Source organism: Lipotes vexillifer, unplaced genomic scaffold (assembly GCF_000442215.2).
Source record: "Lipotes vexillifer unplaced genomic scaffold, Lipotes_vexillifer_v1.1 scaffold31, whole genome shotgun sequence".
Classification (NCBI taxonomy): Eukaryota; Metazoa; Chordata; class Mammalia; order Artiodactyla; family Lipotidae; genus Lipotes; species Lipotes vexillifer.
This window is the reverse complement of record NW_006792454.1, coordinates 1,164,498-1,183,393: the sequence shown is the minus strand read 5'-3', so window position 1 is coordinate 1,183,393 and position 18,896 is coordinate 1,164,498. Positions and strand designations below refer to the sequence as shown.

At 36.1% G+C, this 18,896-nt stretch overlaps 1 protein-coding gene across 1 annotated transcript in view; it reads left to right on the top strand.

The window, feature by feature from the left end:
- MPDZ (multiple PDZ domain crumbs cell polarity complex component) overlaps positions 1 to 18,896 on the top strand; it is a 170,639-nt gene that overhangs the window by 87,763 nt on the left and 63,980 nt on the right. The window contains 8 exon segments of the mRNA XM_007465638.1: positions 168 to 314; positions 1,184 to 1,348; positions 2,768 to 2,953; positions 4,087 to 4,296; positions 6,449 to 6,565; positions 9,326 to 9,493; positions 16,124 to 16,408; positions 16,658 to 16,781. Coding sequence (XP_007465700.1) covers positions 168 to 314; positions 1,184 to 1,348; positions 2,768 to 2,953; positions 4,087 to 4,296; positions 6,449 to 6,565; positions 9,326 to 9,493; positions 16,124 to 16,408; positions 16,658 to 16,781 — 1,402 coding nt within the window.

The window sequence follows — 18,896 nt, the reverse complement described above, 5'->3', positions numbered from 1 at the left end:
ATCACGACTCTTTCCAAGGCAAAGCTCTAAAGGTTTGCCGCTTTACAATAAGGGTTTTGAAGCTTTTGTAAGAAACTTGACCTTTTAGGGAGTGAACATAAAATACATACAGGAGAAGAAAATAAATGAAAGAATATTAAAAATTGTGATGATTTTTCTTGTTTCAGGTGGCCCATGTGAGCAAGTTCAGTGAGAACAGTGGGTTGGGGATAAGTCTGGAAGCAACAGTGGGCCATCATTTTATCCGATCTGTTCTACCGGAAGGTCCTGTTGGACACAGTGGGAAGCTTTTCAGTGGAGATGAGCTATTGGAAGTAAGCAGCTATTTCATTTTCCCCTTTGTAAATAAAATTTTGAAAAGGCTGTGGGAGGCTTAACGTGGTGAATAAGTAAGGTCTTATTTAAAATTTCTCCTCCAAAGTGTACTTGAGAAAGATAGGCAAGTAAAACTCCACCCAAAGCAGAAATTTCAATCTGTATGTACCTTGATCTTACCTAATTCCTTGCGTGGTTTTTGTTTGTTTGTTTGTTTTAGGGCCGGAGAACTATAAAAACTTTTCTTTAAAAATTTTGAAACATTCACTTTTTAGAATAGGTAATATATTCACATGTTTCAAAATCACAAATACAAAGATATACTCCAGTGAAGTCTCTTTTCTGTCCCAGTCCACTCAGTTCTCATCACCCTTCATTAGGTGTAACTGCTTATCATTGGTTCTATGCAATCTTCCAGATATTTTTCATGAATAAGTAAGAAAATTTGAGTATATTCGCTTCTCCCCCTTTTAAAAACATACTAGCATATAATACATGCCGTTTTCTATCTTCAGTTTTTCATTTAATAATGATATATCATTTAAAGGAAAACTTCTCCTTTCCCCTTTATCCTTTGGGAATGATTTTATTAACTCTCCTTTTCCAAACTGTTACACTGGCATATGAAACATGGGTGAAAGGTAGTGATTTTCCTGTGAGTGCTTTAGAAGTCCAGTTCCAACAAGACGGTAGTGTTGCGTGTAGATTGTTTTAGGAAACACCATTACAGATCCAGCTATAGTTCTCAGCACAGCGGAGCCATGGTTATCCCCCAAGTACAGTTTATATTTATGTAATTAAAAAAATGGTTTTGAAAGTAGTCATGTTAGGAAATGTTTTTTCTTGGCCAACTTTTCTTTTTGCACAGGTGAACGGCATAACTCTACTTGGGGAGAATCACCAGGATGTGGTAACTATTTTAAAAGAACTGCCTATAGAGGTGACAATGGTGTGCTGTCGTCGAACGGTGCCACCCACCACCCCGTCAGAGTTGGAGAGCCTGGACTTATGTGACATTGAACTAACAGAAAAGGTACCAGGTTTGCAGATATAGGAGACTAATCTGAATGTATAATGGATAGGTTAAATGGCATTAAAATTTTTTTAAGCCTTTTTTCTCTTATTTGGTATTTGATTTCCTCACAAATCCTGCGGCTTATGGGCTAGACCTTGGAGTCAGACAGATGTGGGTTTGAATCAAGCTTGGCACTTACTAGCTCTGCGACCTTGGGCAAGTCACTTCATCTTCCTGAATCTCACTTTTCTCCTGTGTAAAATATGAGTCTTGATGCCTATCCTAGAGGGTTGCTCTGTAGGTTAAATATGATATATAATGATATGAGGTATTACTGTGCATGTGTACTTGTATAATTTATTCACACTATTCCTATGAATTAGACACTCGTCCCCCTTAACAGAAAATTGAAATATGAAAGTGGTGAGTATGTGGTACATATGTAGTAGAAGATACTTTTATGTAACCTCCCCAGCCCACTGCTTGTCACAGGCGTGGTAAGAATAGGGGAGAATAAGAAACATAATTCCAAATTGTGTGGAAGTCAGTCTAGCACCATACATATCCAAATACATTTTATGTGGTGTAATGGTATTTATTATTATAATAAAACAGGTGGACGGATTTACATCCATGGTCCTACTGTGCAATAATTGATAAAAAGCAACGATAGTATTTAAACTAACATTTCATCATCAAAAACACATTTTTCCTATCTGATGTGGAACCAGATTCACTTTAGTATATTTTTACTAAAAGAAGCTAATGTTTTGAACCCCCGTTTCTGTGCCAAGTGCTTTTTAAATGTTACCTCACTTAATCCTCAAAAATTCTATGAGATGGGTGACTGTGAAGCCCAGGTTAAGAATACCGCTCAAAGCAACATAGATGAAAAATCATAGAGACAGTCTTCAAGCCAAGGCCAATCCGACTTCAGATCTCATCCTGCCATTGTGCACGTTAATTTATTAATGAAATAATCAACGTGTACAGCTCACAGGATTTTAGAACCCTTATTTGCCTAGGGTACAGAATTTTTACATATAGCCACTTCCTCTTGAATTGTTCTTATTTATCATAAGAATTATTTTTCTTTAATATCAAAATAGCTTCACATTTTTTTTTTCTAACGATAGACATGATAACAGACACTGATGAAAAAAGTCAAAATCACCCACCATCGTGCTGCCGAGATGTAATCACTATATATTTTTATAGGAGCTCTTTGAACCATACATTTTAAATGCCTATTACAAGTTAGATATTTCTGACTTGCTATTTTAATTCATAATGGTTTCATGAGAAGCTGTTGCTACTCATATGTGAATGTTTTATTCGGGACAGATGCTGGGAATCTTTGTTTTCCTTGTAGTGTTTGTATGTGCATCTGTGGATCTATTGCATCTGAAATAAGAGCTGTCTGGTCTGTTTATCCAGCCTCATATAGATCTAGGTGAGTTTATCGGGTCCTCGGAGACAGAGGATCCTGTGCTGGTGATGACCGATGTGGGTCAGAATGCAGAGGAGGTTCAAGGACCTTTGGCCATGTGGGAAGCCGACGTTCAGAACATAGAGCTGGAGAAAGGGAGCAGAGGACTTGGTTTTAGCATTTTAGATTACCAGGTAAACATAGGCTACTTTTAACAACTTTTTTTTAAAAAGATGACAGATACTAAACATATATTGTTAAAAGCAGAGAAAAAGGCAGATAATACTGCTTAGATTTATCAAAGATGTATTCTTGTTTCTAGTAAGTCTTTCAGAATAATAATTTATATCATTAACTGATTATCCTAAAGCATTTCTTTTGACATTGACTTTTTTGAGCTCTTTTATATTTCAGCTCTTGGAAGTTTGAAGAATATGCAGAATACTTTTTAGGAATGTTATAGAAATATAGTCTTTCTGTTCCTTTGGGGAATATGCCTAAATTATTTTTATTTCCTTGCTCTTAACTGATGGTTCATATTTGAGTGGTGAGACAGAAACTATTAAATACCTACTTCTTTTGTTAGAAGTGAATGATAGGCTTATAATTGGATGTATTGTAAATTCTAATATTCTTATTATTTGACCAAACTTAGGAATAATCTTAAATTGGTTAGGTGTAGCCTGCATCCTCATGTTGTGTTCTGTGTTGAGTAACTGAGGGTGTGCTAACGCCAGACTGATGAAGTGCAGCTGCTCTTCCTCATTAATTAATACTGAGCTGGAAAGCCATCTCAGATGACTCCAGGGAGTTGTGTTCTTCTAGGGCCTGGTTCTGGAGTCTTGTTCTAATATTGCTGTGTATCTGAAGACACTGCATCACCAAATATGATATGACCTCCTTCTGTATTTCTTCATTTCAAAAACAGGCCCCTCCCTCAGTATACTCACATCTACCAGTGGTCCACAATACTGTCATCTTATCAGTAAACGCTGCTGTTAATAATTCATGGATCTCAGATGATAGTTATAAAATTGAACAGTTTCTCAAAAGTTAAAGTTATAATTTTACAGTAGCCTGTATAATTTAAGAGGTCTACTTGGGAACCATGGAAAAGTGAGGGTGCCACTGTTTAGCGTAGACTTTTCCTAAACTCTTTCAAATGGCTATATCCTTCACCCAGATAATTCACTGGGAGTGTTGTATGAAATTTTTAAAAGACACTTGGAACAATTACCCATCTGTTACAATTCAGAGTGTACAACCTGTAACAACATTTTTAAGTGTAGAAAGGAGCTGCCTTCTCTTTCCTTTTTCGTTCTGCCAGGATCCAATTGATCCAGCAAGCACCGTGATTGTAATTCGTTCTCTGGTGCCTGGTGGTGTCGCTGAAAAGGATGGACGACTTCTCCCTGGAGATCGACTCATGTTTGTCAATGACGTTAACTTGGGAAACAGCAGTCTCGAAGAAGCTGTCCAGGCACTGAAGGGTGCACCATCAGGAACTGTGAGAATAGGAGTTGCCAAGCCTTTACCCGTAAGAATTCAGATTTTGCTGATTCCTTTTTATTTGCAAACAGTATTGGCGTTCAGGCTTTTATCTTCATGAGGTGTTCTCATGATTGAATCATGACTTTTGGTACTTTTCATCAACATGGTTATTGGCTCCATGAGTGTAAAGGTTTTAATTTTGAGTAATATTTTTTAAAAGAGTAAAGGGCAGAAAACAGCCAGGAAGTTCAGAAATAAATTTAAAACTTAGCATTCTCTGGTTTACTTTTGACCTTTTTTATTCCAAAATAAGGTCATGATCAATATAGAATCAAGTATTTTCGAAGAAATAGGCTTTAAAATAATCTATACCAGTATGGTGGCATATTAGAGAAATTAATAGCCTTAACAACTGACAGTGGAATCTTTAATTATCATGGAAGAAAGTAGAATCTCTGTCAGAGTGGGTTAAGTTCCTATATTCTACTGACTTCAATACATTTGTTGTCTAATTACTACAGAGCAAGAAATTGAAATTTCCAGTGTGGGTTCACCAGCTTATAGCTCTCCTCCTGGGAGGGAATTACCTTCATGTTATTAATTACTGCAATATAAAAACAACTAATAAATTCATGCTACATAATGTCAGTATGCTTATTAGGTATAGTGATTGCAGCATAGCACTTATCACTGAATTGCAATGAAATATTAGAGACAATCTCAGTATTTGGTTTTTTTCAGTGTATAAAATATTTTAAGTGAAAAGGCAAATACACCTTTTCTTAAAACACCAACACATAGATGCATTTGCATAAACATCAAATGAAAGTTTGTTGACTTTGTCAGAGAGTTTGTTCAAATTGTAAGCTTGTTAATATATCTAAAATGTTTATTAAATTTTTCATTCTCTGCTTTTTATTCTACAATAAATTTCTGTAACCTATGAAAATATATTTATGAAAACACAAAGAAAGGGAGGGAAAGGGGAAGGGAAGAAGGAAGAGCATGTTAAGCAAACCTCAGTCAAACCAGGATTATAGAAATCAGAACAAGAGATCAGTACAACGGGGAGTGTAAGAATGAAGATAGGCCATTATGGCACTCTACATGTTCATTAAGATTGACCATACATTTGGTTCCGGTCTTTCTGTTACACAAAGAAAATGGCAAACGTGACTAAATAATATGTTTTTTTACTGCCCTTATCGGGAAACCATGCCACTTACTCAGAAGCAATCTTTTTTTTCCTAGGTAGATCCAAAATAAGTTTCTTTCATAAGAGTATTTAATATTTCAAATTTAATATGCATTGCAGTATATGATGAATATCTCTTTTACATAAAGTGAGTTTTACTGACCATTAAACTCTTATGTGTGGGAAAAGAAGATAAACATATTTTCTCCGAAATAATTTCTGCATGCATTGGTGATATAGGGTGATATAGGCAAGACAATCTAAATATTTTAGCCTGTTTTATCTGAGATTGTAATAAGGATGCTAGGTTTTCGGTCACTGTGATCATGGTTATAATTTGATATCTCAAGAGTGCAATTTAAGCATGTTGTGTACATACAGAGTTGGTGGTGGTGGTTGTCTTTTAAGCCATGCTAAATTAAGAGACTTCACTGTAAGGTTCACTAACTTTCCTTGTCAAGGAAATTACATTCTTTAAAATAATATTCTAGTAAGGGATGACAGAGACAAATTGGTCCTTCTTTTTAATGTTTTGTTTTTTTTCATCTTCTTTTATGTCTTAACACCTAAAAGTTGCCTTCTTTCTATATTAAGAAGTCATTGTTTAACCAAATATTTGGCAGGTAAAAATGACCAGAAGATTATTATAATATAAAAAATTATTGATTTTGAATATCTTTTATAAGAAGGATGAAGAAATTGGTAGAAAGGGATTCTCATCTAACAGATGATGTTGGTATTGGAATAACCATCCTCATTGTATCTTAAAATATAAAACTGTTAAATATGAATATTATATTCCATGCTCATCATTTATGTTAAAGTTGTATGTTTATTATGACTTTATTATTTGAAAACATTATTTGAAAACTTTCCTGTTTTTTCCTCTCTTCCCCTTACTTTTTCTCCCCTCACCCTCTGTCTTCCTTTTCCCTCCCTCTTGCCTGTTCTCTCTCTTTTTCATGAATTCATCCTCAAACACTGGGCTTCATTCTCCCTGCAGCTTTCACCAGAAGAGGGTTATGTTTCTGCTAAGGAGGATTCTTTTCTCTACCCACCACATTCCTGCGAGGAGGAAGGGCTGGCTGACGAAGCCCTCTTCAGGGCTGACTTGGCTCTGGTTAGTGGCCACAGCTTATCAAGCTTTCCTTCAAAGTCTTATGTGTCTTATTTTTGCTTTTCAAAATATTCTGAAGTCTTGCTATATTGTTCGCTATGTTTTGGAAAACTAGGCATTTTACTCTAATTTCATACTTGGGCATCTCCAGGCATTCTTTAACTGTTTTCAGTATTCATTCATATATCAGTTGTTTGGCTTCTTTTTAATGAGGTAACAGGTATATTATTTCATTAGATGTTAATAATGTGAAAATCACATAAATTGGTTCAGTTATTAAGAGCACAAAAGCTTCCAGAAGAGGCAGAACTCATGTTTCCTATGAATACATGTATGTTAACATTACTGATATACGAGAAACTTTTAAATTAAAATTTTATTTTTACTTGATCTATATAAAATCATTCATTGTAATAAACATATTTAGGGACCACTGGGGGCCACTTTGTTGGGTAAATACTTGATTCTTGATTCTGAGAACCTTATTGTCTGGTAGAAGAGCTAATGCTGTGTTAACAGTTAATAGTTAAAATATAAAACTAAATACCAGATAAACGTGGGACATTTATACAATATAAGTGTAACAAATTACACTTCCTATTCCTAGTACTTCCACCATTGAAGCCAGGTTCCTGACCTCAGTTTTTCTGGGGAGAAACATTGCTCAGTGTAACTAGAAAGGAATTTTTTATTTTGCGGTACGCAGGCCTCTCACGGCTGTGGCCTCTCCCGTTGCGGAGCACAGGCTCCGGACGCACAGGCTCAGCAGCCATGGCTCACGGGCCCAGCCGCTCCGCGGCATGTGGGATCTTCCCGGACTGGGGCACGAACCCGCGTCCCCTGGATCAGCAGGCGGACTCTCAACTGCTGTGCCACCAGGGAAGCCCAGGAATATTTTTAATACATGTTTTAGTGGTGTTGGACTAATGAGAGGTCTAGAACCTGTGAAATTCTGCATTAGGTATTTATAACCAATTGTGCACATCGTGCTTTAAACTGGAGTATGAATTATTTCTTTGATTCCAATAATCCTAGTGTTGAAGGAGATAGTTCTTCAGTATTAAAATACTAATAATACTTCTATTAGTATTTTTCAACTGTCAGCTCCTGAATTAGCCATTTGGAAAGTTTTGGTGTATATTGTAATTAGTGCAATAATTTCACATTATAATACTTAGCATACCAGGTAACATTTGGCTCTATTCCCCATGGGCATTATTACCACTTCAAAACTGGATAGCTTAGAATGCTATGGACTGCATAAAGTACTATGGTATAAATGTATTAAATAGTACCCAGCTATAGTAAATTATTTTTGAAATGTTATAGGACACAAATATATCACTGTCTCTAGAAGTGCCCCAAGAAACAATTTTCTCTGTAGATTTTACATGGCATATTTGAAAGTTCTTAAATAAAAGCCAGTCAAAAAGAAAAATTAGACCCACTTTTAAGTGAGTTTAACATCTTATAATGGTAATAGCTATGTAATCTTGTATTGGTCACGCAATCTCTCTGGGCCCTAGTGTTTTAATCTCTAAAATAATTAGATGAATTGATTATTTGGATCTCTCAAGATTCTAGGACATCAACGATAAGCATACAAATTGTTCTTAGGTACTTTTAAATATTTATTATAATCCGTGACACTCGGCTTAGTTAATACTATCTAGATAGCAAAAGTTAAAGATTTACTATTTAGATGGTTGTACATAATGTGCATCTGTAAAGGGTAAACCTCCACATAGTCAGTAGTAACTTTGAACATGTATTTAAAATATATTATTAGAGAGAGGGTCACTTTAAAATGCCCAAGCTGTATTCTCAATCAGGTTTTTGCAAGAACGTGACCTGGTATAATGTTATGATACTTTTCTTGGCTAAACATGTAAGTCGAAATCACAAAAAAATAGAACATACGGGTTTTGGCCATCAAGACAAAATACCGGTAATATTAGAGAAAGGTAGTATTTACATCATTTCTGTCTGTTCTAAGGTGTAACTGTGAGTGAATTGTAAGAAGAGCTACAAGCTCATCATGACTTAATTGTTTCACTTGGTTCTGCTACAGAAAATAGTAATAAGATTTTTTTATAAAATGTTGTGAAATTCTCTAGCTCACTCTTTCTGAGTTTTCCATCAGTAGACGTTTATAACTTACAGCTTCACTATGACCAGATCATAATAAGGTCCTTTGTTTGTTAATATAATTTCAACATGAAATCACAGATATTATTTTTGATTTCCAGTGATCACCATAAAATTCTGGACCTGTAACTTGAATGGTTTTAAAATCTAGTTAAAGGCTAATTTAAACAAAATCTATTGTTTTGTGAGCTTTACAAATAGATAATTGCTTAGCTGCCTTGTTGAATAATAATTTATTTTAGTTGAATAGGAAAAGTGATGATCTCATTCATTTTATTATAAAATTCTAGGAGTTTGGGCAGCTACTTTTTAAAAAAAATGTGACCTGGAAAAAAGTATTTTTTTAATTTATGGAAATGTTTATACTTAGAATTGCTCCAAGCCCTTTGTAAATTGTTACCTTTTGCCCTTTTATTGATGGAATACAGTTCTATGCTAGCACCAGTTTGTCCTTGTTCTGTTGCATTAGTTAGTCTCTGATATGTTGAAGAGGTCATGTAGAAAACAGAATAGACAAAAGAATGACAGCAGTATGCCCTTTAGTCTCAAGAGGAGACTTTGTCATATATGTATCAGAACAGAATTCCCAACTGTTGTTATTGTTTTTATTCCTAGGTGGACACAAATGATGCTGACTTAGCAGATGAATCTGCCTTTGAGTCTCAGTACTCTCCTGATAATGACAGTATCTACTCCACTCAAGCCTCTCTTTTATCTCTTCACGGCAGTGCTTGTAGTGATAATCTGAACTTTGGTCCCTCCCTTCCATCTTCTCCTCCCAAGGTACAAAGGAAATGCCAATTTTATTTATGGGAGAACTTTGTGCGTAATTTCCCAGAGGTCATTGTTAATGGGGTGTTTTGGGAGGGGCATGTTAGAGACATTATGTTTTTCCAGCCAGGGATTCATTATCAGATTAAAGTGCAGTTTCCTTTAGGTAGTGTTAACTGGGTATCTTGTAGACTCCAAGGGACTATTTAAATCTAGGTTCTGTGATACAGCGTGATAGACACAAAGGTTCAAAACTTTGATTAGGATTTGCGTGTTAGACAGAAAAATTGTAATGAAATGTATTTCTCAAATTGTGTTCTTGGCGGTGTCTACCTTGGAAAAATTACAAGAGTTACTTTATTTTCTTAATGGTTTTAAAGCTGACTTTCATGGAAAGTTGGACAGTAAAATATTCCTTTCATTAATTTAATATTTATTAGCTAAGTTAAAGTTAATGCTGTCTTACGTTTTTATGTAAAATGATGCCAAAGAATACTTTATATAAAAACCCCAGTGAATGGCAAAACTATGTTTAAGTCACTGGATGCGAATGGAGAATTTAGCTACTATTTGACATGTCTGTGCCATCTAAATTTTAGAAATAGATTATTGGTGTAAGTGCCCCACCCAATGCTATTTATTTTCTTGATGACACACTCTATAATGTTTATTAAGTAATATTTTAGAACTTATCCAGTCTTTTGGGTGTGGAATGATATCTTACTGTTCGAATTTGGAGTTCCTGATTACTGGTGAGGTTGAACAGGTTTTCCTATATTGGCCATCTGGTTTTCACTTCCACCAATGGCCTCTTCATATCTTTTGGCCATTTTTGTGTGGAGTTGCTTGTCTTTCTTTTGATTAGTTGGAGTTGTTTATATTTTCTCAGAATTGATATAAAGAGCAATTCGGTGTATATTTATGAGTATATGTGTGAGTGTGTATACTTTAAAAATCTGAAAATGTGTGGGAATGATTCCTTTCAACTTCAGGAAAGAAGTTATTCTTGGAGAAAAAAGAAAGCATGGGAATTAGCTGTATCTGTAACACATTATATCCTTTAAGAAGAAAGAGAGATTGAATAAAATATGCCAAAATATTAATGTCTGTTAAATCTGGGCAAAGAGTTCATGTATGGATATATTTTCCTTTGTTGGAAATATACTGTAAATAAATATAAAAATTAAGATAAAAGACTGAATAATAATTCTTTCTTAAATATATGAAATATATGGTTTTCACGTAAATTCAGTGGGAAGGGAATCTGTATTTATGAATAAGTTGAAAAGTGGAATTTCTATAGGCCTTGGGCAGTTTTCCTCCTTTCCTGATTAACAAGTAACTTTTTGGCCAGAACGTTTTCAAAGCATTTTCTTTCATGTTCAGGGTGCACCTGTTACCCTTGTAAATGATGCTGGGTAATCTCCTTGAATTGGTTTGCAAGGTATAATCTTGAATGGAGCAGCTGTTCCTCTCTCATCACACCTGAGACTGTCTATCTGACTGAGTACTGTCTGGAACATATTCCATCTTTACTGGCCTCAGGGCTGGAAGCTGAGTTCATCTCCTCATGGAATCTCCTAATCAGCATAGCACATTCCTTCTTGCCAGTGGGACGGATTACATTGTTTACCTTAGTAATTGTTACTTAAAGGGATTACACAATCTGCATACTGAGAAGCATATATTTTACAGGGCAAATGCTGGCTGTATGCAGCACAACGTATTGGCTTACTGAAGTCTGTTTACCTTTTTTTTTCTTTTTATTACACAGTTTACTCTTTTGTTGAAGCAAATTTTGGCAAGCTGGCCTATTAACTGAAATATTTAAACTACAAAACAATAAAGAAGATATTAATGAGGGTGTTTTAAAACACATTGTGAAACTCCTGTGTGCTTTCAGTTTTCTTAGAAAGTAGGGCTGTTTGTGTATCATGGTAAAGCTCTGCAACTTTTTTTTTTTTTTTGATTTGTTTGTTTTTGTGTTTGTTTTGTGGCATTTTTTTAGTACCTAGATATTTTACTGGAAAATTGAAAAAATTAGATGATTCATTCATCTTCCTGTTACTTTGCACTAAATTTATTTTAAAAAGAATGCCAATTTGTTACAGAATATAGAGTAGACCATTTTTCTTAAAGAAAAGTGAGCTTACTTTGGAATTCTTTAATTGATAAAATCATACCATGTATGATACTTAAGAAAAACAAAGAAGCTTCCATACAGATTTGAAAGAAGGATGTAATAGAGTGTGAGGATCTCAGTGATTCCTCAGGCTTTTGACTTTGCTAATTATGTAATAATCTCCTAGCCTTAAATGGTGGCTGGAAATGCACAAATAATTTTACCTCTCTCCTTTACCTTGATGAGAAGCCTTTGGACCATTGCTAGGTATGCTACTGGAAGCTCCAAGAGCTAATCACCCAGAGCAGGGACTCATCATGGAGGGAGGTCTTCCCTGTAATGGTAGAGCCTGGGTCAGGACAGCTGCTTAGACGGCATAGGGCTGTAGGCATATGGTAGACATCCTTTGCACAAAATTCTCCCATTTGGGGGATCATTCTGCTTTTTTTTTTTTTTTTTTTTAAAGGAGTTGTATTTGCTTAATTTGATTAATTATCATTTAAGGACTTAAGGGAAACAACCATTATTCGAGAATCTGAAAAATATGGCCACTTCAATGATATTTGGATTAATAGAATCAGGTCACTGAAATGTGGATTTTAAAGGCAAGAAGCCAGTGGGTTTTCTCATTGTTCTAGGTTTTAACTTTTCGATTAATTTTTTTGTCCCCCTTTCTTTGTCACCCCAAGACATAATAGAATGCAGAAAGAATTGTTTCAGAAACTTGCTAAATGCCTGTAGACTTTCGTTTAAAAGCTCAATATAGTTTTGGGGAAGAAGATGCTTTCATTTATTTTTCCCTATTTTGGCTTAAAAGTACAGTCAACAAAGATTCAATAGCTATGTAATGAATCTCCTCTTCTTATCCACACAGCCATGCCCGACACTCCCTAGTGAACCCACGTTCTCACTCTTGCTCCAGGGATGAAATGATTACCAGTTTGGTGCATGTCTGCATTGCTGAATATTGGACCCTCTTGGAAATGCTGTTGTTTCTAGTGCAAGTTGAACTTCCTGTTTGTCACGATAGAAACCCCTCTTCATACCTTGCACCCCAAACAAAACTAATGGATTCCATGATTTTTTTTTTAAAAAAATCTACATATTTAGGGGCTTCCCTGGTGGCGCAGTGGTTGCGAGTCCGCCTGCCGATGCAGGGGACGCGGGTTCGTGCCCCGGTCCGGGAGGATCCCACATGCCGCGGAGCGGCTGGGCCTGTGAGCCATGGCCACTGAGCCTGCGCGTCCGGAGCCTGTGCTCTGCAACGGGAGGGGCCACAACAGTGAGAGGCCCGGTACCACAAAAAAAAAAAAAAAAAAAAATCTACATATTTAGAGGAACAAATCTCCACTTAGTGTTGTACTGTAGCATAAAATATTGCTGCCTTCACATTTAAGTTTAAAATGTTGATACCATTTTTTAATTTTTATTTTTTGGAGAAAGGGTTAGTATCAAAAACTAATTACATCATTCTAGTCAAGATGATGAGAGTGATTGTGGAAGTCTTAGTGACAAAACTGCAAGCTCGCAAAGGTATGAAAGATGTTGCCTTTTCCCTCAGTAGTGTAAGAATACAGATAATAAAGGAAAGGTACCTTATCTCAGAAAGAGTGGGAGAACAATTTAAGTTGGAGCAGCTGTGCTTATGATATATTTTTTAAAGTATAGAAGGACTTCTGTGATAGAGTTATTATTGAAAAACAGCAGGTTGTGTCCGGTGAATGCTTAAGTATTTAGCTGTCTATGTAAACATATTCTGTGGGTAAATAATGTGCCCAAGTATAACATTATATGCATTACACATAAAAAAAGAGCTACTTTCAAATATAATTGGCATTTTAATTTAACCTTTCTCCCATTTTTCCTAAGAACAAGAATGTGTCAAGGGGAGGCACCTATTAATATGGAATTTTGAAAGACTTCAGTTTAGATACCAAGTTGCACTGGGAAACCGTAGTTATTTTTGGACATCTTATGAGGGAAGAACTGCTTTTCTTTTAGATCCATGAGACTTTTAAAAATAAAACTCGGTTGTTCAGCAACTAGAAATGTTTCTGAAGTAGGCGTATGTTGTCTGCTATGTTGATTAGCTCTTTCTTTTCTATGTGCCGGTGTTAACTCCTTCATGAATAATTCATGGAGATTTCTGTTACATGATTTATAGTAAACCCCAGCTATCAAGGGCAGCTTGACCTCTTTTTGTGATGAAAAGTAGTTTTGATTGTCATCTTTATTTGAGAAGTGGTAGGGATGATTTACTGATAATTATTATTATAATTAATTTAGTAATACAGAAGCTAACCAGTTCTCTAGTAAGTATGTTGTTTTGTTTTTTTTTCCATAAGACTAAAATAAAGTTGGTTGAATGAGCCAACAGGTTGTTATTTAGGTTAGGAGTGTGGAGGATGATACTTCCTATCCTTTGTTCCTGAGGATTTTAAAGATGATATTTGCTTATATGATATTCCTACTTGCCTCAGTGCTTTATACGAGGAATATTTGATATTTCCAGAGAGACGAAAACTTGATTGAACAAGAGGAGTGTAATAAACTGTGTTGGAGCCATTGATTACCAACTTAGAAAAAAAATGAGAGAGACCCATATCTCACACCACACCCTGAAATAAATTCTAGATGGGTTAATACTGAATCTGCCAACTAACCATTTATAAAATTGGAGAAAAATACTACAAAGCATTTCATTTACTCTGGGCAGAGGAAGGAATTATTAAGCAATATATAAAACCCAGAAGCATAAAAAAATTGACAAATTTGATTACATAAAAAATTTCATAAAAAATTACATAAACAGTTCTTGATCACATAAAGAATTTAACTTCAGCATGTATAGGTATGTAACATATACAAACTTAAAAGACAAGTGATAAGAATTTCCCTGGTGGCGCAGTGGTTAGGAATCCACCTGCCAGTGCAGGGGACACAAGTTCGAGCCCTGGTCTGGGAAGATCCCACATGTAGTGGAGCAGGTAAGCCTGCGCGCCACAGATCCTGAGCCTGCGCTCTAGAGCCCACGAGCCACAGCTGCTGAGCCCACGTGCCACAACTACTGAAGCCTGCGCACGTAGAGCCTGTGCTCCACAACAAGAGAAGCCACTGCAATGAGAAGCCTGCGCATCGCAACGAAGAGTAGCCCCTGCTCACTGCAACTATAAAAAAGCCCACGCGCAGCAACAAAGACCCAAAGCAGCCAAAAATAAATAAGTATATAAATAAACTTATTTTAAAAAAAAGACAAGTGACAAGCTTGGAAAATACCTGCAGTATATATCACAATGACTTTATATTCAGAATATGTCAATGACAACATATATTTACTGACAAGGAAATCTCTCATTTTAAGATATTAAAGATACTTCAGAAAAGCAAGTAGAAATATACTACTTAGTATATAGTTTAGATTTTAACAATGAACATGTATATGTGCATGTGAATGTGTGCATCTGTGCTTGTACATATGTATTAAACAGCTACATAAAAAATTTGCTGAATAGACACCCAACAGATGCCAGCCCCTTATTTCTACTGAGGAAAGGACTGGATGAATGAGCCATAAGGGAAGACTTTCGTACTGTACTCTGTATGCATACATAATATACCTCTGTATGGCCTGAATCATTTTTGAGGATAATGTATTCATACCCTAATTTTATACTTTAAAAATGTCAGTAAAAGGATTGAAGGAACAATTAATACACTTATTCAACAGCAGTTCATGGAGGAGCACTGCTTGTCCAGAGCACATAAGTGATGCAATATATGGGTTGTAAGTAGATACATGTATTTATGTAGATGTGTAGAATTTTAGAGTTTCAGGGAATTTTAGAAATTATGTAACATAAAGCCAAGAGAGGTTCTGTGATATATAGATTGTTAATAAGAGAGTCTGGATTAGAACCTACATCCTGTGACATCATTTCTTAGTGCTATTCCTTCTGCTACAACTTGCATAATATTTGAGAAAAATTTCCCTATAACAGTATGAATTGTATGACTTCCTTTTCAACTACATAAATACCTACAAATCCCTATCCAAACAGTGTTTTTCTTGGAGGTTCTTATAAATTGAAATCAATTAATGCCATACTGTTTATCTTCTGAATTTTATAATGAATAGAAACTTTCAGACAGATTGGATATGAAATACTTTCTAAATGAGATTTAGAAATATATATTTACTTTCCTATATGTATTGAACTCTGAGTAATTTTATTTGTGAGTAGAACAGAATATTATGTCTTAATGATCTTAAGTACTAATATATTGTACTAATATGACTCAGTATGAGATGTATGATTTGCAGGAAATGTATTCAGAATCATTTATAAAAATAAACGTTTGGACTGTCAGCCAAGCAAAGAATGTAAGTTTGCTGATATTTCTTGAGTAATTAAAAATTATGTTGTGTTTGTTTTTCAATAAATAGTTGTTCATTAAGATCTTACGAGATGCATTGATGCAGTTCTGGCCATAATTTTTATTTTTTGTTCTTTAATCATCAGGATGTTACTGAAAATTCCTCAGATCCAGTACTTGACTTGCATATGTCCTTGGAGGAGCTGTATGCCCAAAATCTCCTGCAAAGACGGGATGAGAGTCCGCCTTCAGTGGACTTGAGCATGGGGACTGCTTCTGGCTTTGCCATAAATGATTATACACCTGCCAGTGCTATTGAACAGCAGTACGGATGTGACAACACAAGAGTGTGGACTGAACCTCCCCAACCAAATGAAGTTATATCAAGTGCAGAACTGAGTTCTTCTGTGCTGACTGATTCAGCTGGAAAGGTAACATTCTCAAGAGATGGTTTGTGTATGATGATGAGGTTGGGGACAGTGAGGGATTAGATTATTCTGGCTCATCTGGAGCCAGCGCGTTCCTGATACTGAGATTTTCAGGAGACAACCTATGAACTTGTTTTGTTTGTAGGTTCTTGCTGAATAAAGCATAACCAGTTAGAGAACGTGGGTGATGTTGAAATCATATTCCAAAGTCTTGTTTTCCTTTCCACATGACTTATTTTTATTTTCTGACAGGGCTCCAAGTTCTTAATTCAGCAGGTGTCCCTGGCCTCTGCTGCTGAGTGTGTCATGCTCCAAACTATATCCAAAGAATCTTTCAAGAGGACTATTACGATAGCAAAAGGCAATTCTAGCCTGGGTAAGTTTCTTATTTCCCACATACACCTTTCCTCCCAAACCCCTGGCCAAGAGGAAATATTGAACATAGTTTCAATGTTTTTGAGTACAGATAAGATAATAGATGTTGTAAAATTTCCCATAGGTTTTTTTTTAAGCATTTAAAAATTACTTATTTATTTATTTATTTTTGGCTGTGTTGGGTCTTCGTTGCTGTGCGCGGGCTTTTTCTAGTTGCAGCGAGCGTGGGCTACTCTTCGCTGCGGTGCCCGGGCTTCTCATTGTGGTGGCTCCTCTCGTTGCGGTGCATGGGCTCTAGGTGTGCGGGCTTCAGTAGTTGTGGCACACGGGCTCAGTAGTTGTGACTCGCAGACTGTAGAGCACAGGGTCATTAGTTGTGGTGCACGGGCCTAGTTGCTCCGAGGCATGTGGGATCTTCCTGGACCAGGGCTGAAACTCGTGTCCCCTGCATTGGCAGGCAGATTCCTAACCACTGCGCCACCAGGGAGATCCCTCCCTTAGTTATTATGGTTATTCTTTTTATGTACTTACTATTTTTATCTGAAATGGTTAACAGGTTTGTTTAATTCAGACTAGCTTATAACCCTCACTCTCCTGGTTATTTACAAGTATTCATGAGCCTTATTTCCATTCAAGTAAAAGATATACAAAGTGTTTATGTATGATACAGCAAATCAGAAAAGGCATTCTTAGAAAATGAAAAGTCAGGGATTTGGAATTCTAAATTCTTTGGAAAAGGAAATTATTAGTTTCTTTGAATGCTACCGGTTACGCATAAGTCAGTTTGTATTTAATTTCTTTGATTTGCTGAAATAAAGACTAGAAAGACAGGAGGTGTGCAACCACCAAAATTTAAGTGCAGTTATTCAATAGTCCTTCCCAGGTGGCAGGATTTTTGTGTCTTCTTTTACCTATACAGGGTTGTGGCTGGTTAATAATCCCAAATCGCTTGAATTTGGCAAAGAAGACACGCTGTAGAAATAAAATCCTAATTACAGTAGCTAAAATTATATCCAGGTAGATCACATTTGTTCTTCTTTTGAGTTAAGCAGTGACATGGCTCAGCTCTGTCTTTAGCGCTCGGTGCTGATCAGTAGGGCCATAAATCAGCTTCCCTGGAGGTCTGATTACAGCTCAAGACTCTCTCGTTAACTGTGCTTCAGAGAGCTTTTTCCTCCTTCTAGGATGTGTGGTGGGGTTTAGTTTCCTTGTTAAATTCTGGACTTGGCAGAGAAGCCCAGCAATGCTTAGCTGGTGGCTGGGGTTCCAGTCTCTGCCTCCTTCTAGATTTTGTTCCATTTCCTGGCAGCTGGGCGCTACCAACAGCAGCTACATGGAGACTTATAGCAGAGAATTTCTACTTAATTAGCTTTACTATTTCTTATATATTACATTTAATAGAATAATATATAACTTAAGCTACAGAACTTTTTCTAATTCATTAATTATGGGATATGTACTATAGATACCTAAACATGTCAAAAATATCTCATCTGCTAATGCAGTGTTTCTGAAAGCATGTTGCTTACAATACTAGTTTTGTAGGCTGTTAATAGGAGTTATTAAATGGGTTCCAAGTTTCAAAGTTTGGAATGTGATAAACTTAAGGAGACAGGTGTTTCTGTTTTCATCACTCAGTAGCTTTGATAGTCAAATGTGCGCTCTGGATCTCTAAGAAAAGGTTACAGGATGCAGCATTTCTCACATGTCATTGGCCATTTTTTTTTATTAACTCATAAGACAGAAATTTTGCAGAGCCCATATGAGAGATCCTATTCTAGTATATTTATTTACTCAACTCTCAGACATTAATTATTTTCTGTATCCTGGCGGCTCTGCATAGACACCATTATATAATCATTTTCCTCAAGGAATATGAGGTTAGGAGAGTAGACAAACTGACTTCTGAAATCCTCAGTGCATTAAAATATCATACCTGCTGTGAGAGACCCTCATGCAGAGAACATTGAAGCCTTAAATGAAGGAATAGTTGATCCATGCTCTCTGAGTGTGGAGGAGTCTCTAGAAAGATTTCAGAGAAGAGTAGATGTTTGATTTAGTCCTTGAAAAAGGAGATTTCTACCACCTCGTTGAGGCATTGGGAAAGTCGGAAGAG